Source organism: Protopterus annectens, chromosome 3.part1 (genome assembly GCF_019279795.1).
Source record: "Protopterus annectens isolate FY-2018-M chromosome 3.part1, PAN1.0, whole genome shotgun sequence".
NCBI classification, from domain to species: Eukaryota; Metazoa; Chordata; order Ceratodontiformes; family Protopteridae; genus Protopterus; species Protopterus annectens.
Genome location: NC_056732.1, coordinates 1,311,830,717 through 1,311,858,017, shown reverse-complemented (window position 1 = coordinate 1,311,858,017; position 27,301 = coordinate 1,311,830,717). Strand labels below are relative to the sequence as shown.

At 44.3% G+C, this 27,301-nt stretch overlaps 1 protein-coding gene across 1 annotated transcript in view; it reads right to left on the bottom strand.

Moving 5' to 3' along the window:
* The window catches only part of VAPA (VAMP associated protein A), a 628,338-nt gene that overhangs the window by 187,537 nt on the left and 413,500 nt on the right, over window positions 1-27,301 (bottom strand). The window contains exon 3 of the mRNA XM_044067355.1: window positions 14,167-14,346. Within this exon, the coding sequence (XP_043923290.1) occupies window positions 14,167-14,346 (180 nt within the window). The remainder of the gene's footprint in view (window positions 1-14,166; window positions 14,347-27,301) is intronic.

The following is a 27,301-nucleotide window of genomic DNA, read 5'->3' as shown; positions in this document are numbered from 1 at the left end:
TCTTGATGAGTGGATGGGAGATCGTAGGTTTACCCCGGGTATCACTTCTGTGTCACTGTTAGACAGAGGCACAGTATACTAACCTCGAAAAAGGGCATAGCAAAATTAATTTAAAATGGGTGGCGAAAGCCAAACACACTCTGGCTAGGCTTATAAATGCCCTAGGGCAGACAGCCCAGTATGAACCTCTGATAGGAATCATTGCACACCACAGGCTTTTTAGATACCATTGCAGTTTCCTCATATGCAGTCTTGCATATGGACTTAGAAGAATGCAGGAGGCCATGAACCCCAAGGCTTGTAGTATTTGCCTTGCAGATGGTAGAGTTTTTGTGGCCACTTGTTTGAAGTAGGTTGTCAAATTTGTTTCTCTGGCGTGAGGAAAGCCATCTGGGAAGTTGTATTCAAGCTTGCTCCCGGGAATGTAATTTGTTGACAGGGTACCAAGGTGTGATTTCTTTTCGTTTATGGTGTACCCCAGAAAAGTTAGCACCCTTTGTACAAAGGCCAGATGATTCAAAAGCATGTCCTGGCTTTCTGCCTGAATTAAACAATCGTGAAAAGTCTTGAGTAGAAACCTTGTCCTTTTTTCCTCTTTTGGTACAGTTTGAATAGCCTTTATGTTTAAAAGAGAGAGAATTTGCTTTTGAGTCTCTGTCCACTGATTTGGGGGTAGATGTGGCCAACGTTTTAGCATTGGCAATGTGTGGAAGTGAAATCTGTATCCTTCGGACACTATATTTAAAACCCATTTGTCCTGGGTAATGAGTTCCCAATTTTAGGCCTGCAGACCAATCCTTCCCCCTAAAGGAACATTCAGTTGAGAAGTGCTTGGAAGATTTAAAATCAAGTCATTGAGACAGTTTTCCATATGGGGAGTCTTACTACTCCCAGATTTGGATGTGGAAGCCCCTCACTGCTTAGTCTTGTGTGTACCCTGGGACTGAAACTTGGGGTTTCTGCTGTGTCTGGGTTTGGATAGAGAAGCCCTGGAAAGGGCTGGAAAGGATCAATTCTTAGAGGGCCAATGCCTACTAAATCTTGGTGGCTGAACTTGTAAGAAATCTTTAACAGTTTGCATAGATTTAGCTTTACCTTCCATCTTTTTAAGAACTTCCTCAGCTTTGTTGCCAAACAGGCGGTCCTGAGTTAAGGGAGCATCCAACAGTTTAGCTTTAACATGATCAGGCAAAGATTGTTCCTTAAGCCAAGCATGCCTTCTGAGTACAGACCCAGTGACAGCAGCCCTGTAAGAGGCCTCTAATGAATCAAACCCACATTGCAAAGTATGTTTTCCAACCTGTTAAAAGAATGCATTAAATCCTGTAATTCCTTATTTTAAGCACAATCAGGAATCAACATAATTTTCTGTTTAAGCAATCCAATAATATGTTGTTGATACTTTAACATATGAAATGAACAGTTTAAGGCCCTAATAGCCAAGGTTGCAGAAGTGTAAACCTTCTTACCCAGTCTATCCAGCGCATTGGAGTCTCTATCAGAAGGGGTAGGGTTTTTGGTAGTAGAAGCCTTAATGCCCTTGGGTCCCTGTGAAATAGTCTCTGGAGCCGCAATAGGATTTTTAAAAAGGAACTTGTGAGAATCAGGTACCCTGTAATATCTGTCAGGTTTTCAGGGAACAGGAGGCAAAGAATCAGGGGCCAAACTAGATTCCGAAAAGGCATCATCAACGTCTAGTACAGGAGCTATAGCTAAAGGCCTATGCTGAGGCAGGAGTAAGAAATCCCGAAGCCTCTTTTTTGAATCAGAAAAATCCTGGCTTTCCCAGTGGAAAGGCTCCCTTAAAGTGTCCAAGGTTTCACCAAAAGAAAAATCCTCTGGAGGGGAAGCAGAAGGAATAGAGTCCTCTGCATCAGAATCTTCATAAGTAGACAAGGGTAAATCCAAATCTTCAGAAGAATCAGAAAAATCAGAATCCTGGCCAGAAGATTCATAAACAAATTCAGTCCTAGGTTTCTTAGAAAAGGGAGGTTGCCTTCCCCTGATTAAAGTTACAAGGTCTTCAGCCATTCTTATAATTTGTTTTTTAGGCATAGAGACCTGAACATGCGGCCTGGGTATCGGTTTTCTAGGCAAGGTTCGAGGTTTAGGTCTTAAAGAAGAAGGAGGTGTCGGTTTAATATGCAAGTCCCTAGGCCTGAATACACCCTCAGAAGCCAGTGCCTGCACAGCAGCTCCGGATCCATCCAAGGTAGAGACATCCGCAGTTTCCACAGTTGAAGCATTTAACGGTATACCAGGACTCCGAATGGGTCTCAGCAGAGTCCTGCGAATCAGAAGTAGCGGGTATCAGGGGCTGCGAAAGCACCTTACTGGAGTACCGGTGAATTGGCGACTGGCTTAGGAGAAGCATCGTCAGCAGTTTTGGACCTCAGCAGCCTGTCTCTGTCTTTATATTTGTTTTTTTTCAGAATGCCGGTAGTCAGATGGCTTACCGACATTTCTGGATAACTGAACTGAGAACCGAAATATTTAGATGTGAAAATTTACCGACGGACAGTGCGTTGATTGAATAAGGCACAAAACCGACAGCAAGGTATGTCGTGGTCAGGGCCTAGGCAAGGAATACAGTACGAATGAAAATCTTTGTGAGGTATTTGCTTTCCACAAGAAATGCAATGATTAACTTTTACTGACATCGGTTAGGAGCAAGAAAAAGTTTCCCCAACAGGGTACTTAGCTTTACTTGAAGACTTTGGTTCTGAAACTCGAAAACAAAAATTTCAGGAGTCAGCTGACTGGCACTTGCCAACTGCTTCTGCTTCGGGCACCGCATGGCAAGAAAGACTGATGTAATGGCGTCGGCTGCTTGGTTTTATAACCCTAACGACCTGACGTCATGGAAGGGACAGCAACCGACGCAGGACCCATGACTTTGTTAATCAGGCCGAATGAGGGCTACTGCAAGCAGATAACCCCAAATGTGATGATTGCAACAGTGAAGAACATCTGAGGTCAAACCCCACTCCGTGAGCCAGTCCTCCAAAGCCGGAGCTGGGGAAGGCAGTTGTATACACTTACCATAAATGTAGATGTTCGAGTGTATTCACTGTTGCAGTCATCACACTTGGGTTATCCTGCCAGGGTTAGCCCTCAGTTGGCCCGAATATCAGAGGCTTAGTATTTCTGCGTCGGTTGCTGTTGCTCCCGGACTGACATCAGGTCATCAGAGGTATAAAAAACAGGCAGCCAATGCCATTACATCAGTTTTTCTTTCCCCAACTGTCAGGAGCCCCCAAATAGGCAGCTAGGTTATGGTGGAATAACACCACCAGTAGAAAATAAACAAAAAAACATTCCCTATAAGGAGAGAGGGAGGGGGGGAGAGACAAGGGGGATGGAGGATGGGAAACCAGGACTTCAACAGTGAATACACTCGAACATCTACATTTATGTTAAGTGTAAACAACTGTACCATGTTCTTCGTGTTTCACTGTTGCAGTCATCACACTTGGGTTGATTCCCAAAGGTGAAGAAAAGGGTGGAGACCGTCAAGAAGACTGGAGGCTGTCTAGGATGCCCTGCAAGACTGCGGTGGCAAAGCCTGCCCTGGATTTGGAGAAGATAGGCAGGTGGTAATGCTTGGTGAAGGTATGAACAGAAGTCCATGTTTCAGCCTCCAGGATGTCCCTGGTGGGTACCCCTCTGAGAAAAGCTGCAGAGGTGGAGGTTGCCCTGGTGGAATGTGCCTGGACCCCCTTTGGGGGGCGGTTTCTCCTGCTGTTTGTAGCAGAAATGGATGCAGTGTGCTATCCATTTGGAGACTGCTTGTTTGGATATGGGCTTACCCTCTGCCCCTGACTCGAAGCTGACTAGCAATTGATCAGTTTTTCTGAAAGATTTAGTCCTATCCAGATAAAATCTGAGCTGTCTATGCACATCTAGAGAGTGCAGAATCCTTTCCCCCTTGTTATGTGGGTTAGGAAAAAAGGTGGGAACATGAATGGATTGGTTGAGAGTCACACTGGACACCACTTTAGGCATGAAGGATGGGTTAGTCTTGAGGGAGACCCTGTCAGCATGGAAAATGATAAAGGCTCTACAGCCGTGAGTGCTTGTAGCTCTGAAACTCTTCTAGCTGAAGTGATGGCCAGAAGCAGACAACTGAAAGTGCATAGATCTTGCCCTGAAACATAGATATTTCCTGCAAGATTCCCTGATTGGGATGTGTAGGTAGGCCTTTTGTAGGTCTAGGGTGGCTAACCAAGCATCCTTGGAAAGCATAGGAAGAAGCTGCTGGAGGGTGAGCATTTTGAATTTTGGTATCACCAAAAAGGTTTTTAGAATGGATAGATCAAGGATTGGGTGCCAAATGCCCTCCTTTTCTGGGTACCAGGAAGAGTCTGGAATAGAAACCTTGGCCTATTTGGTCTGCAGGAACATGCTGTATTGCCCTCATGGAGAGCAGGGAAAGGGCCTGTTTTTTGGTCTCTGCCCACTGGTTTGGAGGAAAATCTGGGAACCCTTTTGGGGTTGGCAGAGTGTGGAAATAAAATCTGTATCCCTGGGACACTATGTTGAGGACCAATCAGTCGTTGGTAATAGAGGTCCAGTTGTTTGCATGGAAGGAGAGTTTTCCTCCTATGGGCACAAGCAGGTGGGCAGAGTAAGGGGTGGAGGTGTTAAGTCATTGTGAGTTCTTACCATAAGGGGGTGGCTTAGCACACCCTGTTTTTGAAGAGGAGGAACTCCATTGCTTTGATCTCTGCATTCCCTGGGACTGCTGTCTGGAGGGTCTACTTCCCCTGGTTCTGGCCTGGAAGGGGCTGGAAAGGACCAGTGCTTGGAGGGACAATGCCTACTGAACCTTGGAGGCTGGACCTGTAAATTCTGTCTGCATAGATTTAGCTTTTTCTTCCATCTTTTTTAAGACCTCTTCTGCCTTGGTGCCAAACAAATTGTCTTTGTTCAATGGTGCGTCCAATAATTTTGATTTGACATGGTCTGGCAAGGTCTGCTCCATAAGCCAAGCATGCCTTCTAAGGACAGAATCAGTGACTGCTGCCCTGCAAGATGCTTCTAGGGCATCAAAGCCACATTGTAAGGTGTGCTTAGTAACTTGGCTTGCAGAATGCATAAGCTCTTGTAATTCTTTATTTTCTGCACAAGGAGGAAAGGAAGATTTTTTTTTGTTTGAGAGTTCCATGGTATGCTGCTGATATTTCAGCATGTGGAACTGACAATTTAGTGCTCTAACAGCAAGAGTTGCAGAGGTGTATACTTTTTTACCCTATCTGTCTAAAGCTCGGGAATCCATGTCTGCGGGAGTGGGATTCTTAGCAGAGGTTGCTTTAATTCCTTTAGGTCCTTGGGAGATGACCTCTGGGTCAGCAGTAGGATTTTTGAAAAGGAATTTGTGAGAGTCTCTGCAGTACCTCTGTCAGGTTTCCTGGGAGCAGGGGGAAGGGTGTCAGGAGTCAAACTGGATTTCATAAAAACATCATACACAACATCCAGAACAAGAGGAATGGCTAAAGGTCCGTGCTGTAGTAAATCTAAGAATTCCCTGAGTCTCTTTTTTGACTGACGGTAATCCTGACATTCCCACTGGAAATGCTCCACTAAAGTATGTAGGGTTTCACCAAATGAAAAATCCTCAGGAGGAGAGGCAGAAGGAAAGGATTCCTCTGTGTCAGAATCCTCATAAGCAAAGAGGGGTTGCATGTCTTCATATTCAGAAACCTCAGTCATTGGACTCCTGTTCAGATAAAACTACTGGGGACAAGTTTCTTTCTTTTGGAAGGGGTAGCCTGGCTTCCCCTAATAAGCATAATATGGTCTTACACCATTTTAAGCATTTGCAAGTGAGGCATGGACGCAAGTGCCTGAGCTTGGGTCATTTTTTTTAGGCATAGTTCGTTGGGCCTTAGAAACTCGGTAGTTTTAGAAAGAACTGAAGACGAGAAAAAAGTTGTCGGTTTGTGACTAGTATCGGTAGTGCGAAGAACTTCCTCGCAAGCCGGTGCCTACTCAGTAGCTCTGGACTCATCCAAGGTGGAGACATCCGCAGGATCCTTAGTCAAAGAACAGTTTCGCGGCATACCAGACTCCGAATGTGTCTCGGTAGCGGCCTGCGAATTCACAGAAACGGGCATCAGGGGCTGTGAAAGCTCCTCACTGTGGACCGGAGAACTGACGACTAAGCTTAACAGAAGTGTCGTCGGCAGTTTTGGATCTGTGCGGTCTCTGTCTTTATACTTACGTTTTTTCGGAAGACTGGTAGTCTGATGGCATACCGAAGCCATATTGGAATATGAGGACTGAGAGCGAAAATATTTAGTTAGGTTCTTGACCCAGAGACTCCCCAGACTCTGGAACAAACTTGCTCATACATGTCAAACACAGCACCTCGCTGGCCTTCTTCAAAAGGGACTTTAACGATTGGATGGGAGAAAGTAAATTCACCACAGGGATCACGTCAGTCACCCTGCTAGACAGGGGCTCAGGGAAGTAAATATTGTGGGAAGAAATAGCCAGGGAACTGTTATGGCAAGGCTTGTATAGGCCCTAGGGCCGATAGCCTAGTACCAACTTATGAACCAATAAGGGTCCGACGACATGTAGTTCTGGCACTGAACAAAGCACAAAAGCGACAGCGAAGGATGTCGTGGTCTGGGCCTAAACAGGTGATGCAGTAAGAATGGAAGTCTCGGTGTGGTATTTGCTTTCCACAGGCGAGACAATTGTTAACTTTTTCTGACATCGGTTAGAGCAAGAAAAAAGGATCCAAATGGGGTACTTAGCTTTAGAAGACTTCAACTTCAATTTGGAAATGAAAAATTCAGGTAGCGGTCGACCGAAAATTCAGGTAGCGGTCGACCGAAAATTCAGGTAGAGGTCGACCGAAAATTCAGGTAGTGGTCGACCGAAAATTCAGGTAGTGGTCGACCGAAAATTCAGGTAGTGGTCGACCGGCACTTGTGCAAACTGCTTCTGCTTCGGGCTCCTCGGCAAGAAAGACTGATGTAATGGCATTGGCTGTCTGTTTTTATACCTCTGATGACCTGACGTTAGTCCTGGAGCGACAGCAACCGATGCAGAAATACTAAGCCTCTAGTACTCGGGCCGACTGAGGGCTACCCCTGGCAGGATAACCCAAGTGTGATGACTGCAACAGTGAAACAAGAAGAACATCAGACAATGTTCCAGGAGCAGAGGTCGGCACCATACAAAAACCTAGAGCCCCATGGAACCGGTGGAGAGGTCACGGTCCAAGAGTCCGTTGGCTCCACAGCAGGAACCGATGAAGTCAGGGCAACATCCGGCACAGAGGTGGAAGTGCCTAACGGCACTGAAACAGTTGGTACCGGGGAAATCAAAGTGCTGGGCTCTGAAACTCCAGTGGAAGTTGGAGGAGGAGAAATAGTAGGAGTCCTGGGAGAGGAATAGGTCCCAAGTCAAGGAGGGAGAAGGACCTGAGAAGGAGCAGGAATACCTCTGAACACCAAAAGTTGATCCACCAATGTCACAACATCCAGAGAGACTCCTGGAGGATCAAACTGAAAAAAATGAAAGACTCAGGGTGTTCTACATAGGGGCTAAGCACCTGGACCACAAAGGGGTCTACAGATGGAGAATCTCTTGTCCTGGGAAGGTCTTGATCTAATTTTGACACCAAAGGAATGGGCAGAGCCTGCTATGGCACAGAGAAGATTGGTGAAACATGTTGCTGTGCCGAAGGCGAGGTCGGCACTGAGCCTGAAACTAAAAAAGCTGGAACTGACACCGGTGCCGATGGCACTATGGAAGTTGACGGTGCAGAGGAGAAATTAGGCTTAAGTTTCGGTACCGTAGCAGTTGGTTCTGACGGGATCAGAACCAAAGTCTTAAGCTTGTGGGCCACCGGCACCAAAGAAGATGCTGGTACCGGAGTAGCTTCTCTTTTCTGGAGTATCCTGGTTAGTAGTGTCAGCCTTGGACAAGGCTTCAGTAATAGACGTTATGAGCAAACCTCTTTGTATGAGCTTGTTACAGTGCTCAACTAAAGTTCTCTGACTGAAGCCCTTACAAACATCACAGTTAGTTTCTAAGTGGGGGCTCCTAAACAGCAGACACAGGAAAGATGTCTATCAGAATTCAGCATCTTTCTTCAACAATCCTGGCACTGCTTAAATCCAGTAGTGCCTTTTGTTTTTACCGCCATATTGAAAATGGGAAAGTGCTAACAAACAAAAATATACTCACAAACTTACACACGATAGAAAAGAAAAAAAAAAGAGATCTACCAACAATGGTAGATAAGATTACTAGAATGGTAAAAGATGGAAGCAAAATACTAACGATGATATAGGAGAAAAAGGCCCAACAGGTTAAACTACTCACACTCAAACAGAAATCAGGAAAAGTATACAACTCAAGGATACTTAACGACATTCAAAGTTGTAAGAAGAAAATCTAAATCACTTGGCTGACAGCAATGGCTGACGCATCTTGCTGGAGTGGCAAATGAGACCTGAGGTAATCTACCATTGTGGGTAGAGACTTAGTTCAACAGTTTTTGTGGCTGGCGCGAGTTGTACATTGGCCAAGCAGGTTCCGAGGATAGGAACAGTGTCCCAACTGCCAAGAATTAATGATCGACATCAGATCGATGCCTACAAAGTGAGCCTAGTAAATTAGCATTACGCAATTTTAGCAATGCTTTTCTAGAACACTTCCATAGGTGCGACATACAGCTTTCTATGAAAATTTGAAATCAACAGAAAGTACAGTTGTGTACACTTACCATAAATGTAGATGTTCGAGCGTATTCACTATTGCAATCATCACATTTGAGTTACCTGCTTGCAGTAGCCCTCAGTCAGCCTGATTATCTAAGTCTTGGGTCCTGCGTCGGTTGCTGTCTCATCTTCCATGACGTCAGGTAGTCAGGGGTATAAAGCATGCAACAGATGCCATTACATATATATATATATATATATATATATATATATATATATATATACGTATACATATATATATATATATATATATATATATATATATATATATATATATATATATATATACAAGGTTATACATCCAACAATAAAGTAAATACACCAAAAAGCTTTTAAGCATAGTAAAGGAGAATAGAGGTACAGCCACAAGAAGTCAGGGGACTAGAGGGAGGGTAACAAGATTTGCAAAAGTGAATACACTCGTACATCTACATTTATGGTAAGTGTACACAACTGTACTATGTTCTTTGTGTTTCACTGTTGCAGTCATCATAATTGGGTAGATTCCCAAAGCTAAGGATGGGAGTAGGAATTTAGATAGCATTAGGACCAGCTATAAAGCCCTGCAACCTGCAGTGGAAAAGCCAGCTCTGGATTTAGAGAAAATTGGCAAATGGTAATGCTTGGTCAAAGTATGTGCAGAACTCCAGATAGCAGCTTCTGGGATGTCCCCGGTAGGGACACCTCTGAGAAAGGCTGTAGAGGTAGATGCAGCTCTGGTTGAGTGTGGTCTTATCCCCTGTGGAATGTTTTCCATGGTGCTTACAGCAGAAATGAATGCAATGGCCTACCCATTTAGAAACGGTTTGCTTTGAAATGGCCTTCCCCTCTGCCCCTGCAGCAAATGCCACCAGCAGTTGGTCAGATTTCCTTTGAGGTTTACTCCTGTCCAAGTAAAATCTAAGTTGTCTATGCACATCTAAGGAGTGCAGTATCCGTTCCCCTTTGTTCTGTGGATTAGAAAAGAAGGTTGGCAAATGAATGGACTGATTAAGAGCCACACTGGATACTACCTTGGGCATGAAGAAGGGATTGGTCCTGAGGGACACCCTGTCCGCATGTAAGATGATGAAAGGCTCCACTGTCATAAGAGCCTGTAATTCAGATACCCTTGCTGAAGTGTATGAGAAAAGAGGTGTGGTTCTGTGTTATAATGAGCTGAAATGGCTGAGGCACGAATTTTGATGGAGGAAAAAGAAAGGCCCTTGTGAAGCATCTCAGTTAAGTATTGAAGAATCTGAGGTAAATTGGGTGCTGCTGTGCCCATCCCTTGAGTTTGGTTCCAGGAACAGAATCTTTTCCATTTTTCAGCATAAGACTTTCTAGTACTAGGCCTCCTTGCCTCCAAAATGACATTCAACACTTGTTTACTGAGGAATGATAATGGAGAGATTAGGTAATTAGCCAGGCTTCCAGGTTCAGGGTTTGAAGATGAGGATGCAAAATCTGTCCCTCCTGCTTGGACAGCAAGTAGGAGTCTGAAGCAGGTGCCATGGAGCCAGCAGTGACACACTGCGCAAGAGGGAGTACCAGTGCTGGCATGTCCAGTCTGGTGCAATCAGTATCGTCCTTGGTTTGCCCTGTTTGATCTTTAGAAGTACTTTGGAGAAGAGAGGCAGAGGAGGAAAGGCATAAACTGATAGATTTTTTCCAGTTGAAGCACAGGGCATCCACTTTCAAAGCTTGTTTGTGGGGAGTCCTTGTGCAGAATTTGTCCAATTGGTAGTTTTGGGGGGAGGCAAACAGGTCTATATCTGGGCTCCCCCATTTGTTTATCAACATGTTGAAAGTCTTTGGTTCCAGTTTCCACTCGTGTGGATCCATGAGATTTCTGCTTTGTTTGTCTGCCAGTGCATTTAGCTTTCCTGGCAGGAATTGAGCCTGTAGATGCACTTAGTAGCTCAAGGCTGTGTTCCACAGAGCCATGGCTAGTCTGCAGAGGGGGGTATGAACGGGTACCCCCCACGCTTGTTTATGTACCACATAACAGTGGTGTTGTCCATCTCTACCATTAATTGTCCTGGAAGAATGTGGTCCTTGAAGGCTGTCAGAGCATTCTGTACAGCTAACATTTTTTTTGATTGATATGCAGGTGCATTTGACTTGGGTTCCATTTGCCCTGAATGCACTTCCCTGCCAGGTGAGCCCCCCCATGCATAGTCTGATGCGTCTGTTCGGGTTTGGGCGGCAGGGGGTAGAGTGAATGGTAGCCCCTTGTTTTGTTGGCAGGCCTCTGCCCACCAAAGGAACTCTAACTGTAGGCAAGGTACGATAAGAATCATTGCTTCTAGATCCTGAGAATGTTGACACCATAGGCTTTTTAGATACCATTGTAGTTTCCTCATATGCAGTCTTGCATATGGAATTAGGAGAATGCAGGAGGCCATGAACCCCAAGGCTTGCAGTATTTGCCTTGCAGATAACAGGGTTTTTGTGGCCATTAGTTTGAAGTAAGTTGTCAAATGAATTTGTTTCTCTGGTGTGAGGAAAGCCATCTGGGAAGTTGTGTTCAAGCTTGCTCCCAGGAATATAATTTGTTGACAGGGTACAAATGCCAGATGATTCAAAAGTATGTCCTGGCTTTCTGCCTGAATTAGACAATCATCCAGGTGTGGGTATATTTGAATATTTCTTTGCCTGCAAAATGCAATGACTGGAGCTAGGCACTTTGTGAATACCCTGGGCGCAGCTGATAAGCCAAAGGGCAGTGCAGAGAACTGATAATGCATGTAGCCTGCTTTGAAGCATAGGTACCTTCTGCAAGATTCCCTGATTGGGATGTGTAGGTAGGCTTCCTTTAAATCCAGTGTTGCCAACCAGGCATCCTTGCCTAGTACTGGAAGCAACTGGTGAGGGGTTAGCATCTTGAATTTTGGGATCACCAAAAGGTGTTTAGGATAGAAAGGTCCAAAATAGGATGCCATGAGTTGTCTTTTCTGGGTACCAGGAAAAGTTTGGAGTAGAAACCTTGTCCCTTTTCCTCTTCTGGTACAGTTTGAATAGCCCTTATACTTAAGAGTGAGTACTTGCTTTTGAGCCTCTGCCCACTGATTTGGGGGTAGATCTGGCCAACTGTTTGGGGTTGGTAACATGTGGAAGTGAAATCTGTATCCTTGGGAAATTTAAAACCCATTTGTCCTGGGTAATGAGTTCCCAGTTTTTTGCCTGCAGAGCAATCTTTTCCCCCTAAAAGAGCAGTCTGTTAAGAAGGGCTTGGAAGTTTTAAAGTCAAGTCATTGAGACAGTTTATCATAATAGGGAGTCTTACTACTCCCTGATTTGGAAGTGGGAGCCCCCCACTGCTTAGTCCTGTGCGGACCCTTGGACTGAAGCCTGGGTGTTCTGCTGGTTCTGGGTTTGGACTGAGAAGGCCTGGAAGAGGCAGGAAAGGACCAATTCTTGGAGGGCCAATGCCTACTAAATCTTGGAGGCTGTACTTGTAGGAAATCTTTAACAGTTTGCACAGATTTAGCTTTTTCCTCCATCTTTTTAAGCACTTCTTCTGCTTGCGGTCCTGATTTAGGGGAGCATCCAGCAATTTAGCTTTAACATGATCTGGCAAAGATTGCTCCTTAAGCCAAGCATGCCTTCTAAGTACAGACCCAGTGACAGCAGCCCTGCAAGATGCCTCTAGTGAATCAAAACCATATTGCAAAGTATGTTTTCCAACTTGTTCAGCAGAATGCATTAAAACCTGTAAATTCTTATTTTTTGCACAATCAGGAATCAACACAATTTTCTGTTTAAGCAATCCAATAATATGCTGCTGATACTTTAACATATGAAACTGGCAGTTTAAGGCCCTAATGGCTGAGGTTGCAGACATGTATACCTTCTTACCCCATCTATCCAGCGCCCTGGAATCTCTATCAGAAGGGGCAGGACTTTTTGGCAGTAGTCGCCTTAATGCCTTTGGGTCCCTGTGAAATAGTCTCAGGATCCACAGTAGGATTTTTAAAAAGGAACTTGCGAGAGTCAGGAACCCTGTAATATCTATCAGGATTTCTGGGAGCAGGAGGTAGAGTGTCAGGGGCCAAGCTAGAGTCCGAAAAGGCATCAACAATGTCTAGTACAGGGGGAGACAGCAAATCCCTAAGCCTCTTTTTAGAATCAGAGTAATCCTGGCTTTCCCAGCGAAAATGCTCCCTAAGAGTACGCAAGGTTTCACCAAAAGATAAATCCTCTGGTGGGGAAGCAAAGGGAATAAGAGTCTTCTGCATCAGAATCCTCATAAGTAGATAAGGGTAAATCCTGGTCATCAGAGGAAACAGAAATTTCAGAATCCTGATCAGAAGTATCATAAGCAAATTCAGTCCTAGGTCTCTTCGAGAGGGAAGGTTGGCTTCCCCCTGATTAAAGTAATAAGGTCTTCAGCCATTCTTATCATTTGTCTTCTAGGCATAGAGGCCTGACCATGTGGTCTGGGCATAGGTTTTCTAGGCTTGGTTCGAATTGTAGGCCTTGAAGATGAAGATGGCATCTGTTTAATATGCAAGTCAGTAGGCCTGAAAACACCCTCAGAAGCTGGTACCTGCACAGCGGCTCCGGACCCATCCAAGGTAGAGACATCCACAGGTTCCACAGTTGAAAACATCTCATGGCATACTGGACTCCAAATGGGTCTCAGCAGAGGCCTGCGAATCAGAAATAGCGGGTATCAGGGGCTGCGAAAGCGAGTCACTGAGTACTGGCGAACTGACAACTAGCTTAGGAGAAGCGTCGTCAGCAGCATTGGACCTAGGCGGCCTGTCTCTGTCTTTATCTTTGCATTTTTTTCAGAATGTCGGTAGTCTGATGGCTTACCGACGACATATCTGGGTTATTGAACAGAGTAACAAAATATTTAGAAGCCTAAATATACCGACGAATAGTTTGTTGTTTAAATAAGGCACAAAACCAACAACGAGGTACACCGTGGTCAAGGCCTATGCAAGGAATGCAGTATGAATGAAAATCTTTGAGGTATTTGCTTTCCACAAGAAATACAATTATTGACTTTTACTGACATCGGTTTAGAGCAAGAAAAGGTTTCCCCAATGGGGTAACTTGGCTTTAGTTGAAGACTTCAGTTCTGAAACTCGAAAACGAAAATTTCAGGAGTCGGCTGACTGGCACTTGCGAACTGTTTCTGCTTCGAGCACCGTACGGCAAGAAACACTGTTGTAATGGCGTCGGCTGCATGCTTTATATCCCTGACTACCTGATGTCATGGAAGATGAGACAGCAACCGACGCAAGACCCAAGACTTTTATAATCAGGCTGAGTGAGGGCTACTGCAAGCAGATAACCCAAATGTGATGACTGCAATAGTGAAACACGAAGAACATCTTTTAACAATCTCTTCATGCTCAGTGTATAGACAGGCTGCAAAAAAATTAAATTTCACTGAAATACAAAGAATACAAAACCTCAGTACCAAACTTACTTTAAGACTTCTGTTTTCATCTGACAACCTCCCCACTTCTGCTTGAAGCCTCTTACATTCTTCCAATACTTTTCTTATCTCAATATCGTCCAATGAAGTGCTGAGGGGTTTTGACCCAGAACCACTTTCTGGTTTTGGTGCACTTACTTGCGAAACAACCTTGCTTGCTTCGATGTCATTCTGTCAGAAAGGAATATTAAATGAAAGAGTAGGAAAAAAATACTTTTTTTAAACATGCAATGGGTAAAACTAAAACCAATTTGTTTTTACACAGCAACAAGGTTTACAAATGAAATATTTAAATGAGCTAAGCACAGAACTGTGGATTCCTCTCAAAACAAACTGGGAAAATTAATTCACTGAACAGTTTTAGAAAAGAAAAAAAAATCTGCAACTACAAATACTCATATTACAATATGCTGGTGGTATTGAGTTAGGATGATGTAGTAGACACCAAGAATAGTATGAAAACAAGTGTATGATGACATTTTTGCTTAATTTTGCAGAAGGTATAGAAATGGAAATCAAACTGGAATTAGAAAAGAAACAGACAGCTACTGAAAGTGGTAAAAAGTTAAGTTCTGCCTTTTTACTTCACTTTCTTCTTTATTTACGTATCTCCAGTTTTTCCCCCCTCTCCTGCTAAAAACTGAAAAGAATCGTACATAATCTAGCGAGGAGTGAATAGATAAGTCATGCAATTAGAAATCTGAGACTGCAGACATTCCCCAATCTTGGGTGGGAGATGGGGAGTGTCCAGAGTTGCGCTTTCCCAGAAAAATGTACAAAAAATTGCAATTAAATGTTGAACATTTTTCACATATTAGAACTGCCTACCAGAAGATGATAAAAATATATAATTTTCTTGTATTTTTAAAGAACTAATCTGTTTGGCTGTTGATATTAACTGGTATCATAAAGGTACTACCTTTTAAATGAAAAAGAAAAAACACACCTAAAAAAGATCTTTCATCTCTGAGAAATTAAACAAAATATAACATTTTTGGGCGGCCGCGGTGGTGCAGCGGTTAGGGTCGCCGCATCACAGCAAGAGGTTCTCCAGTTCGATCCTCAGCTGGGTTGCCTTCTGTGTGGAGTCTGCATGTCCTCCCTGTGGTCACTTGGGTTTCCTCCAAGTGCTCCGGTTTCCTCCCACATCCCAAAGAGGTTGATTGAACACTCCCAAGTAGGTGGACTGAACACTTTAAATTGGCCCTAGGCGTGAGTGTGTGTGTGCGCCTTCTGTGGAAGGTTGGGCGCCGAGCTGGTAACTCGACACCGTAAAACTCCACTGACGATCATGAACGGATAAGGTGATCCGCTGTGGTGACCCCTAATTGGGAAAAGCCGAAAGAAGAAGAAAACATTTTTTTCCTGTTGCTGCAGTCTTGTATCTACTTTCAATATAATTTGGTTTAAAACAGTCTTTACTGTTGTAACAGATCAACTTTGGTTTTCCATTACTAAATGCTTACTCAATAGGCAATTAAGGTAGTCCTCAGTGTTAGAACTCTTACTTTATGTTTGTTTAATAAAAATATTTAACAGGATTAAATCAGTCAGTGAAAGCAAAGTTGATTTACATCCAAGTGATATACCTTTTTACTTGCTTCTTACATTAATTGGTTTAAAAGAGTTGGTGAGTATCTTCATTTATTTCGTTTTTTAAAAATCCCGTACTGATTGTAAACTACATCACAAATAAAATACACAAGATGGCAAAGCAACTTTGACAAGTACTCTAGATATAATGTCAAATTCTGTTGTATATTAACACAACCTTGTTCTGCAACAAAAATATGATCTGGTCCAACAGAAAAAATGTGCATCTCTTAAAGTCATGGAATGAAAAAAAGTTAACAAATTCAGTCTTTTCCCCATTATCTTTCTGGATGCTTTTGCATCACGATCATGGCTTGTAACTCTGCACTGTCAAATTATTACTCAGCAATAATATAGTACTGGTCTTACCTTACATGACATAAATCACATAACCACATATACAATATGCATATCTAACCGAATTCATATATTTTTTTTTTTTTACGGTAGCAAGGTCAGAATTTTGTGGAATATCAATACACAAGGCATACCAACATTCCTGTGTGTGTACAAATGGTGCAAACCACACTCCAGTTGCACATTTTCATCATCATTAAATTCTGCAGTTGAACTGGCATCATATTCACCAGGATTTCTACATAACACGTGGAAAAAGAAAATGTGAAGACCTTGCTTGGGGAGTTTCTGATGAAAATAAAGGAAAACTACAAACCAAACAACAGTACAGTTATTTAGTTATGTTGCTGTGAACAAGTAATCACTGCTGCATACTGCCCATTTTCAGAGTAGACTCAGGGTGAAAAATCCCGAGGGAGAAGAATGCATGCAATTTAAAAAAAAAAAAAAAGAAAATACAGCTGACATACAACTATAAACATTAAAGTGGTAAAAAATTAGCAAAAATATTTGTAAAAGACAGAAATGAACATTTGTCAGCAGTACAAGATATCTACTAAAGTACAGATCATTTCACAGAGTAGCAAACCTAAAACTTTACTTAATGTGTTAAGTCTACAGAATGGTGCCAACAGTATACAAGTGAAGGAGGAAATCAAAGTTATTCATGTGCTCTGTACAATTATAATATACATGGTTTGTTAACCTTCAAATAATTGGGTGCAGCACTGTATATCAGACTGATGAATGGATTGTACTATAGCACACTACTGTAATAGTGAGGAGGATGGCTTATTGCAACAAACTGATAAGCGAAAACAACAAACAAACTAAATAAAATAAATGCCAATGCACCACGTCTCTTCAGCAACAAACCACAAACTTGAATGGTAAAAAAGAATTAATACTTTAACAAAACAAACAATGTTAGCGCTTTCTTTTAAATCTCTGTTACACTTCCTCAGACATTTGAAATGTTACATCATTTCCTTTTATGTTGCCACTTTGTTTCCCGTTGGACTCTTATTAACATAAATTAACATATATATCCAACATAAATAATGCCATTGAGTTATCTGAATACATCGTATCAACCCAATATGTGGATTTGCTCACAAATAACTTGAAATACTGTCGCAATATGCATTTTAAATACTACTGAATTGACATTTAGAATATTTAAAACTTAAAATTGCGTACCATGTTCATCAACAGGGAATACCCTAGCACCCTGGTGGATGCATTAATACAGGAGGTAGTTGTGAAAAGGTTAAATGGGCATTTTAAACCCATCCTGGATCAATCAAAAATCACTTGTGATTCTTTTAAGTTCAAGACACTATGATACGGAGTTGGTACAACAGGAACAACATGATATAGTGCAGAGAGTCTGGCTTTTCCAAAGCGCTGATTTCTTTTTCCCAGGATTATAAGGCAATTAGGGACATATTTATGACAAATTGGCCTATCATAACAGAAGACCCCCACATTAGGCCCCACATGGATGAGAAACCTAAAATTGTACATCAAAAAGGAAAGAGTTTTAAAGAGATATTTAAACCAGTTATGTACAGATCCATCCAAACAAATGTGGGTATCTTAAAATGTGGGGCATGCCATTGGTGTCATAAAATCAATATTGCTGACAGTTTTTACTTAAGAGATGTTAAACATTTTGTAAAGAGTAGATATACTTGTAATTCAAAAGCAGTGGTCTAGTTGGCTGTATGTAATTCTTGTCCAACATTTTATACTGGAAAAACTGAATGGCGTCTCACTCAAAGAATATATGAACATGAATATGTCAAAGAAAATAAATTTGAATAATGCTTTGGCTAAACATGTCAGTGAGTCTACCAGCCATCAATTTATTTTTACGGCTATAGACCATGTAAACATCATGGACAAGAAACCATAGGGGGGCGTACGTAGAACTCAAAGAACTAAAATGGCAAATTACAGTTCAAGCCGATAAGTGGCCAGGAATTAATGAATGCACTTCCATAGCACCTTTATTAAAACTAAAAGCATTACAAAGAAAGAAAATTGTTTAATAATATGCATTTTAATTTATTTATTGGTTGTATGCCATTATAATTGTTCAGTTTTGTACATGCTATTATAATGTTTATTTACAGATATTTATTCTCCTTGCCTAAAATCATTTGATGCAATATAATTATATCATATATTTTGTATATAGATTACATACTTGTGGAAGCATGGAGGTGTTTAGGTGAAATGGCAGTGGAGTTTTTAACCAGATTGTTTAATGAAATCTTGGAAAGTGAGAGGATGCCTGAGGAATGGAGAAAAAGTGTTTTGGTACCAATTTTTAAGAATAAGGGTGATGTGCAGAGCTGTAGTAACTACAGAGGGATTAAATTGATCAGTCACAGCATGAAGTTATGGGAAAGAGTAGTGGATACATGGTTAAGAAGGGACGTGATGATTAGTGATCAGCAGTATGGTTTCATGCCAGGAAAGAGCACTACAAATGCGATCTTTGCTCTGAGAGTGTTGATGGAGAAGTACAAAGAATGTTGGAAGGAGTTGCATTGGGTTTTTATAAACTTAAGAGAAAGCATATGACAGGGTGCCTAGAGAGGAGTTGTGGTATTGTATGAGGAAGTCGGGAGTGTCAGAGAAGTAAGTAAGAGTGGCACAGGATATGTACGAGGGTAGTGTCACAGTGGTGAGGTCTGCGGTGAGAGTGACAGATGCGTTTAAGGTGGAGGTGGGATTACATCAAGGATCAGCTCTGAGCCCTTTCTTATTTGCAATGGTGATGGACAGGTTGACAGATGTGATCAGACAGGAGTCCCCGTGGACTATGATGTTTGCAGATGACATTGTGATCTGGAGTGAGAGTAGGGAACAGGTGGAGGAGACCCTGGAGAGGTGGAGATATGTTCTAGAGAGAAGAGAAATGAAGGTCAGCAGGGCTAAGACAGAATATATGTGTGTGAATGAGAGGGAGGACAAAGGAATGGTGAGGATGCAGGGAGTAGAGGTGGGGAAGGTGGATGAGTTTAAGTACTTGGGATCAACAGTTCAGAGTAATGGTGAGTATGGAAGAGAGGTGAAGAGGAGGGTATAGGCAGGATGGAGTGGGTGGAGAAGAGTGTCAGGAGTGATTTGTGACAGACGAATACCAGTAAGAGTGAAAGGGAAGGTCTACAAGAGGGTAGTGAGACCAGCTATGTTATATGGGTTGGAAACAGTGGCATTGACAAAAAGGCAGGTGTTTGAGCTGGATGTGGCAGAATTAAAGATGTTAAGATTTGCACTGGGTGTGACAAGAGTGGACAGGATTAGGAATAAGTACATTAGAGGGTCAGCCCAGGTTGGAAGGTTTGGAGACAAAGCCAGAGAGGCACGATTACGTTGGTTTGGACATGTGCTGAGGAGGGATGCTGAGTATATTGGAAAAAAGATGGCAAGGATGAAGCTACCAGGTAACAGGAAAAGAGGAAGGCCTAAGATAAGGTTTATGGATGTGGTGAGAGGACATGCAGGTGGTTGGGGTGACAGAGCAAGATGCAGAGGACAGGAAGAAATGGAAACAGGTGATCTGCTGTGGCCACCCCTAAAGGGAACAGCCGAAAGATGATGATGATGATGATATTTTTTATATTTTATATACATATATTTTTTATATGTGTAAAGCATTTTATGACATTTTAAACAATTTTAAGTTTTAAATATTCTAAATCTCAATTCAGTAGTATTTAAAATGCATATTGCGACAGTATTTAAAGTTATTTGTGAGCAAATCCACATATTGGGTTGATAAGATGTATTCAGATAACTCAATGGCATTATTTATGTTAGATATACATGTTAATTTATAATAATGAGAGTCCAATGGGAAATAAAGTGGCAACATAAAAGGAAATGATGCAACACATTTCAAATGTCTGAGAAAGTTTAACAGAGATTTAAACGAAAGCGCTAACATTGTTTGTTTTGTTATTAAAGTATTAATTATTTTTTACCATTCAAGTTTGTGGTTTGTTGCTGAAGAGACGTGGTGCATTGGCATTTATTTTATTGCAACAAATAACGTCCAGGTTACCAAAGCTAAAACCTCCATAAAGCCATACGTCAGATGTATGACTTAAGCCCACGGGGTAAGGGTACATAAGCAGACATATAAGCAAGAAAATCTTAAATTCTCTCAAGGCCAGGAGACTTGGAGTCACCTGAGGATACAGGATAGGAAAAGGTCAGCTAAGAGAGGAGCAGGTAGAAAACGTATCTCTGTCCACAAGAGCAAAACCTGGTTAAAAGTCACCTAAGGTGGATGGACAGGTGGAAATACTGCAACAGAGATCTAAGGAAGGACACAGTACAGCTGAGTAAGAACTTATAACAGCAGATGTGTTATTGATCACGGTTGCAATATTCCAACCTAACGGGCGATTCCTAAACCTTAATGAGTGGTATGGGTGGCTGGATCTGACATAGGAGAGCTGTCAGTCAATCCAGAGATGACTAACCTGGCAAAGGAGGCTCTGGATCTACAAAAAGCATCTATCCTCTAGTCTTTAGTAAAGGTATGTACAGAAAGCCAAGCTGCTGCCGCTGCTTCTAGGATGGCTCTTGATCTAATAACTTTGTTAAAAGCACCAGAAGAGATGACTGCTCTAGTGGAATGCACTTTTGCAGCAAAAAGTAAAACATTCCTTGGATGAATGTAGCAAAAGGAAACTGACTTAGAAATCCAGTTAGCAAAGGTTTGCTTAGAAACTGGGTTTCCCAACTTGGCTTCTTGAAAGGAAATAACTGGCGAGTCAGTCTTCAGAATGGATTTGGCTTGCCCAAGTAAAATCCGAGCTGCCAAAGTACATTCATTAAATGGAGGATTCTCTCTCCCTTGTTCTGAAGGTTAGAGAAAAAGGAAGGAAGATTTATGCCCCAACTGAGGTAAAACTCACTGACCACTTTGGGCATAATGAGAGGTCTTCCCTCAGACACACAGTGTCCTTATGAAAAATATGGAAAACAGGGAATGCCATCAGGAAATGCACCTCAGAAACTCCTCTGGCTGAATAACGGCCAATCTTCCTAGGAGGTATGAAGGGCAATGTTAAGAAAAAAGAAGTTATGTACTCACCATAACGTTCCATCTGAGTAGGTAAACTTCATCTGTCAGCAACCTGTGGGTATCGGATCCGAGCCGGCAGCTTTAAACAGCTAAGATCCTAGCTGCAAGCTCCTCCCCCTTACCCATATTCCCCTGCCATCCCTCTCTGACCTCAGATCGAGTTTGCTATAGTAACACAGAACATTACAAAACAAAGGATCACCTGCACATCCTAACCTGGTGTTATCCGGAGAAAAAAGACAAGGAATCCTTCTAAGACACACTATACATTAGGGGGATGGAGGGGGGGGGGTTGGTTGCTGACAAATGAAATTTACCTACTCAGATGGAACGTTATGGTGAGTACATAACTTCTTTATCTGAAGTAGTTAACTTCATTTGTTCATCAACCTGTGGGACAGAGTCCCCAGCTACCCAAACTTGGGAGGTCCTCACGGAAGGATATTCCGGAGCACTGCAGAGCCGAAGGATGCTCTCCCTCTGGAAATTATATCCAACTTGTAATGGTTAATGAAAGTATGGGATGAAGCCCGAGTGGCTGCTGAACAAATGTCATCCAAGGACACTCTGGAGCAAAAGGCAGCAGAAGTAGAAATCAATCGGGTAGAATGAGCGTGGACTCCATGTTCAGGCTGGCCAGAACTCATATATGCAAGAAGTATACATTGGGAAATCCATCTGGACAATGTAACTTTTGATACTGGCTTGCCCAAAGAGGATTTAGCAAAGGATACAAAGAGTTGCTCAGATTTCCTATGTTCAGTGGTCCTGTGCAAGTAGAATCTCAATTGCCTGTGTACGTCCAGAGAATGTAGTTTGTATTCACCCCTGTTTTGATAATTTGGAAAGAAAACTGGTAACTTAATAGATTGATTGATATTGGGCTCAGAAGCAACTTTGGGTAGAAAGGAGGGACTGGTCCTGAGGGAAAATCTATCTTTATGAAACACCAAGTATGCGGGTTTGGCGCAAAGGGCTTGAAGCTCCGAAACCCTTCTAGCGGAAGTGATAGCAATGAGAAAAGGCCATCTTCCAAGATAAATATTTTAGATCCACCGAAGCTGCAGGTTCAAACAGAGGGGCCGTCAGAGACTGGAGAACAAGGGTTAAATCCCATGGAGGGACTGCGTCTTTAACCGGAGGCCTTAAGAGGAAAGTGCCTTTTAAGAAAGTCTTACATAATTTGGAAGAGGCTAACGGACAGAGATCACTTCCCACATGATAATGGGAAATCGCGGCTAATTGGACTTTGACCGTAGAAGAGCTAGCACCTTGGTCGAATAAAGTTGACAAAGATTCTAACACTGCTGGTATCAGAGCTGTAAAGGGATCCAATTTTCTATGCTCCACCCAGATAGTAAAGCGTTTCCATTTGCTGTTATAAACCTTTCTTGTAGAAGGTTTATGAGCAGCTACTAAAATAGCCTTAACAGAGGATGAGATACCGGGAGTCCTAGCTATTACTGGAACTGGATCAACCCAAGCTGTGAGCTTGAGGTTGTCCAGATTCGGGGTTGATAATCCTAGTGGGTGAGAGATCAGATCCGGGGTGGGATCTAGAATCCATGGAGGATTCACTAGATGAGACCATAGGCCATGGGAACCACGTTTGACGAGGCCAGAATGGGGCTATGAAGATCACTCTGCTCCCCAACCAACGGGCTTTCTGCAAGAATTTTAGCATGAGGGGAAGAGGGGGATAAGCATAAAGTAGACTGGATGGCCAAACATGCACCAGAGCATCTCTGGGGGATTCCCCTGTTGGGGGAATTAGAGTGAAGTAGTCGCTGCACTTTGCGTTCGAAGGAGACGCGAAGAGATCGCAGCAAGGTTGACCCCACTTGAGGAAGATTTGCTTCGCTATTCTGGGGTTCAGAGACCACTCATACGGTGAGAGGATGGTTCGACTCAGCCTGTCTGCCAAAATGTTGGACCGACCCGGAATGTGCGTTGCTATGAGAAAGAGGTTGGTGGAGATCGCCCATTCCCAAACTCTCATGGCCTCTCAACAAGGTGGGTAGGATCTGGTTCCCCCGTTTGTTGATATACCAGACCACTGACATGTTGTCTGTCTGAACTGCAACTGTCCCTAAGGGAAGAAGGGCCTGGAGTGCTTGCAACGCCAAAAGCACCGCTCTCATCTCTAGGACACTGATATGCAACAAAGTATCTGAATGGGTCCACGTGCCTTGGACGGTTCTACCCATACAGTGCCTCCCTCACCCTAGGCAAGAAGCATCCATGGTCACCGCGGCTAGAGGAGGGGACATTGAAAAAGGAAGCCCTTTCTGGAGGTCCGGGGACTGGATCCACCAGAGCAGGGATTTCCTGCAAACCCTGCTGAGGGAAATGGGTGAACTCCGTGGATGTTGAAGGATGGACCATTGAACCTGCAAGGTCCACTGTAGTGTCCTCATGTTCAAGCGCGCTAAAGGTAGCAGATTGATTGCTGCCGCAATGGAACCTAGAGCCCTCAGAACCAATTCCGCTGGAGGAGCTGAGGATTGTAGAGGGGCCAGTAAGTGGAGCTTCAGAGTTCGAAGCCGGTCCGGAGTTAAGAAGACTTTCAATAGGTTTGTGTCTAACCTGGTTCCTATGAAGTCTAAGATCTGGGATGGTTGAAGGGAAGACTTCTTGAGGTTGATTGTGATTCCCAGCCGGGAGGCCAAGTGAAGGAAGTAATTTCTGGCTGAACATAGTAGATGCCTGGTGGGGGCGGTCAGGAGCCAGTCGTCCAGGTACGGGAAGACCTGTATTCCCTGGAGTCTCAGGTGGGACGCTACAACTGCCAAAACTTTGGTGAACACCCTGGGGGCTGTGGTGAGACCAAAGGGAAGGGCCCTGAACTGGTAGTGGCTGGCTCCTAGCTAGAAGCGGAGAAACCTTCTGGATCGTCTGTCCATCAAAATGTGGTAGTACGCATCCTTAAGGTCTATCGAGCACATCCAGTCATTCTCCTGTAAGAGTGGGAGAATGGATTGAATGGTGACCATCTGGAACTTCTCTTTGGCCACTGACAGGTTTAGAAAGGACAGGTTGAGGATTGACCTGAAGTCCCCAGTCTTTTTTGGCACGAGAAAGAACCTGGAGTAAAAGCCAGATCCGGACTGGTCTTGGGGGACGTGCTGGATCGCTCTTTTTTCTAGCAGCTGGTTTATTTCTGCGGCTGCTGCCTCCCTTTCATTGGGTGGGACATCGGGGAGGCTGCGGGGTCTGGGAGGGGGATACAGAAAGGGAATTTTATAACCTCTGGATAGGATTCGAAGCACCCAGTGATCTGTTGTAATGGACTCCCAAACAGCTAGGTGCCTCAAGAAGCGTCCCCCGACTGCCTCCAGAGTGGAACAGCCGGGTAACCCTTCAGGGCTGCTGCGCGGGCCGATCAGAAAAGGGTTCTCTCAACCTGAAATTCTTCGGTCCCCCTCTGCCTCTGGGCCGGCATCCACCCTGTCCTCCTCTGCCTCTGAAGGACGAGGGATCCAGAGCGAAACGAGACTGTTGAGACTTCCGGAAACACATCTTCTTTTGTCCCCTTTGGTTCCTGGAGAAGGACCTCTGGGGAGCCGAGAAGTGGACTCCGATGGCAGACAACGTCTTCCCATCCTTCCCGATCAGGAAAAACGTGGCGCGGACGGTCTTGCCAAATAGCGAAGAACTGTCAAATGAGGCATTTGCGAAGGACGCCTTGAAGGGTTCCGCAAAATCGCAAAGGCGGAGACAAGCATGTCGTCGTAAGACAATGCCTGCTCCGCTAGCTCTAGTGGCTCCTTCCGTAGCATGGGAAAGGAGTCGCACAGAGGTGTTCGAAATGGACTTAAGAGTGGCCATTCAAGCTGAGAATACCTTCTTATCCTCAGCCGACATGGACTCTGGGGGCGACCCGGCGTATTCCTTGATGAGATCCCGCTGGAGTCGTATCACGTGTGCCATATAATTCAGCGACCTTACAGAGAAGGTAGCTGAAGCGAACATCTGCTTCCCCAGGCGGTCCATCGTCCGAGACTCCTTGTCGGGAGGGTGGACAGAGGAACTCTCCTGGGCTAGTTCCTTCTTGGTGGCGAACGTCACCAACATCGCATCTACCGGAGCACCCTTGCTCCAAACCGTCCCATCAGTGGGGGGACTGAGGATTCTATCTGGTCTCTTAGGAATGGGCTCTACAGTGTCCGGTTCCTTCCATGCCCTGGTAGTAATCAGATCTACCAGGGGTTCAGCGGGAGGGGACACCCAAGAGGTAGACTGGCCTGCGTCAAACGCCTCCAGAAACACAAACTCATTCGAGGAAGGTTTTTGGGCTGACCGCCCCCCTCTAATTCGAAGCATTTCCATGACGTCTCCGAAGGAGACGTCCTCGGGGAACCTTCCCCTTCCTCTAAGTCTGTGTCCTCCGTCAAGGATTCAGGTGCGTCCAAGTGCCTCCTCTTGCACTTACGTTTGTGAGGAACCTCCTCTGGGGGGGCTGTCCGAAGAGGCCTCACCAACCACATCTTGTTCCTCCAAGGGAACCATATGGGACGTAGGCTGTCCCTGGGGCCGGGTGATGGAAGGTAGGCCCGTCTGAGAGAGTGTGCAGGGGCCTCGAATCCCTCGACAATACCCTCTCCACAACATCGAACGCCGAAGGAGAACTGCTCTCTCTTGGATCAGAGAGCAGTCCCCTCGGATCCGATGTGTGGATCAGAGCCGGCGCCGAAGCAATCGCATCTGAAGGGCCAGTATGCTCCGACCGAGACTGAGCCGAAGACACACTGACACCTCCGGATCCGAAGCTCAGCTCTCAGCTCCGAGAGCTCGGATCCAAAAAGGGACCCGACAAACTCGAGGGTGCGGTCGGAGCCGAACCTCCCCCAGCTCCTATGCAACTCTGATCCGAAGGCTCCAAACCCCGGAAGTGGGTCTGAGAAGGAGCAATCATGGTGAAAAAGGGGGTCGAGGGGAGGCAGGAGCACTCCCTTCTGCAGCTGGGCCTGGAGGAACCTACGCATCATCCGGTCCATATCTGCATCGGACAAGCTTCGATGACCTCGAAGGCGACCGGTTCTCCTCCTCTGGCTCCAGGGAGAAACGAGGTGAATGGAGCCGGGAAGAAGGCCCGGAAGCCCTGGGAGAGGCTGCTTGTTTAGCCAGCGGAGCAGAGGAGGAAGACTCGGCCCGCCGTTTGTGATGTCTTTTTTTTCCTCTCCCACCTTGCTTCCCTCTCCTCCTGGCCTAAGGTGGGAGGACGAGTCCTGGCCAGGGAAGCAGGGATAGAAGGAGGCACTGCCGCGGGCAGGTGCCATGGAGGGAAAGGAGGACGAAGTCGAGTCCGGGGGCAAAAGTCCCGCCAGAATCAACTTCGACCTCCTGTCCTTTAGGGCCCTGGGGTTGATGGCTGCACAAATAGTGCAGCCTGAGGAGAGGTGGTCAACCCCAAGGCAGATAACACACCAAGTGTGGCCATCCGCTGGGGATAGCTTATGGCCACACTCGCTGCATTTAGAGAAGGTTTTTGGGGCCTCAGACATAGTCTGACTAAAAAACACACAAGGCTCAACACATGCCTTCACACACACGGGGAGGAAATTAAACTACACTAAAGATAACAGTTAACAAATTTTATAACTAAAAATTCTAACTAGGGAGCAACACACACAATAGTAATTTAGCTACAAGAAAAAAAGGGTAGACAAGGATTTTCTCTCACAAAACGACTAACTCCCACGCCTGGAACTCGTTCTAAGCTGCTGATTCAACCGCGGCAAACAAGATCTGAGGTCAGAGAGGGATGGCAGGGGATTATGGCTAAGGGGAGGAGCTTGAAGCTCGGATCTTAGCTGTTTAAAGCTGACGGCTCAGATCCGATATGGATCAGATACCCACAGGTTGATGAACAAATGAAGTTAACTACTTCAGATCCATTTTTCCTCCAACTTGGAAAGAATAGGATGATCTACGGGTAAAAAATGCAGATACGGCCAATAAACGTGCCTCAACTGAGGAATAGGCAAGACCAGCTTTAAGTAGCTCACACAAATAAGAGAGGATAGTAGGAACTACAGTGTGTACAGGGTCCTGTTCTCTAGCATG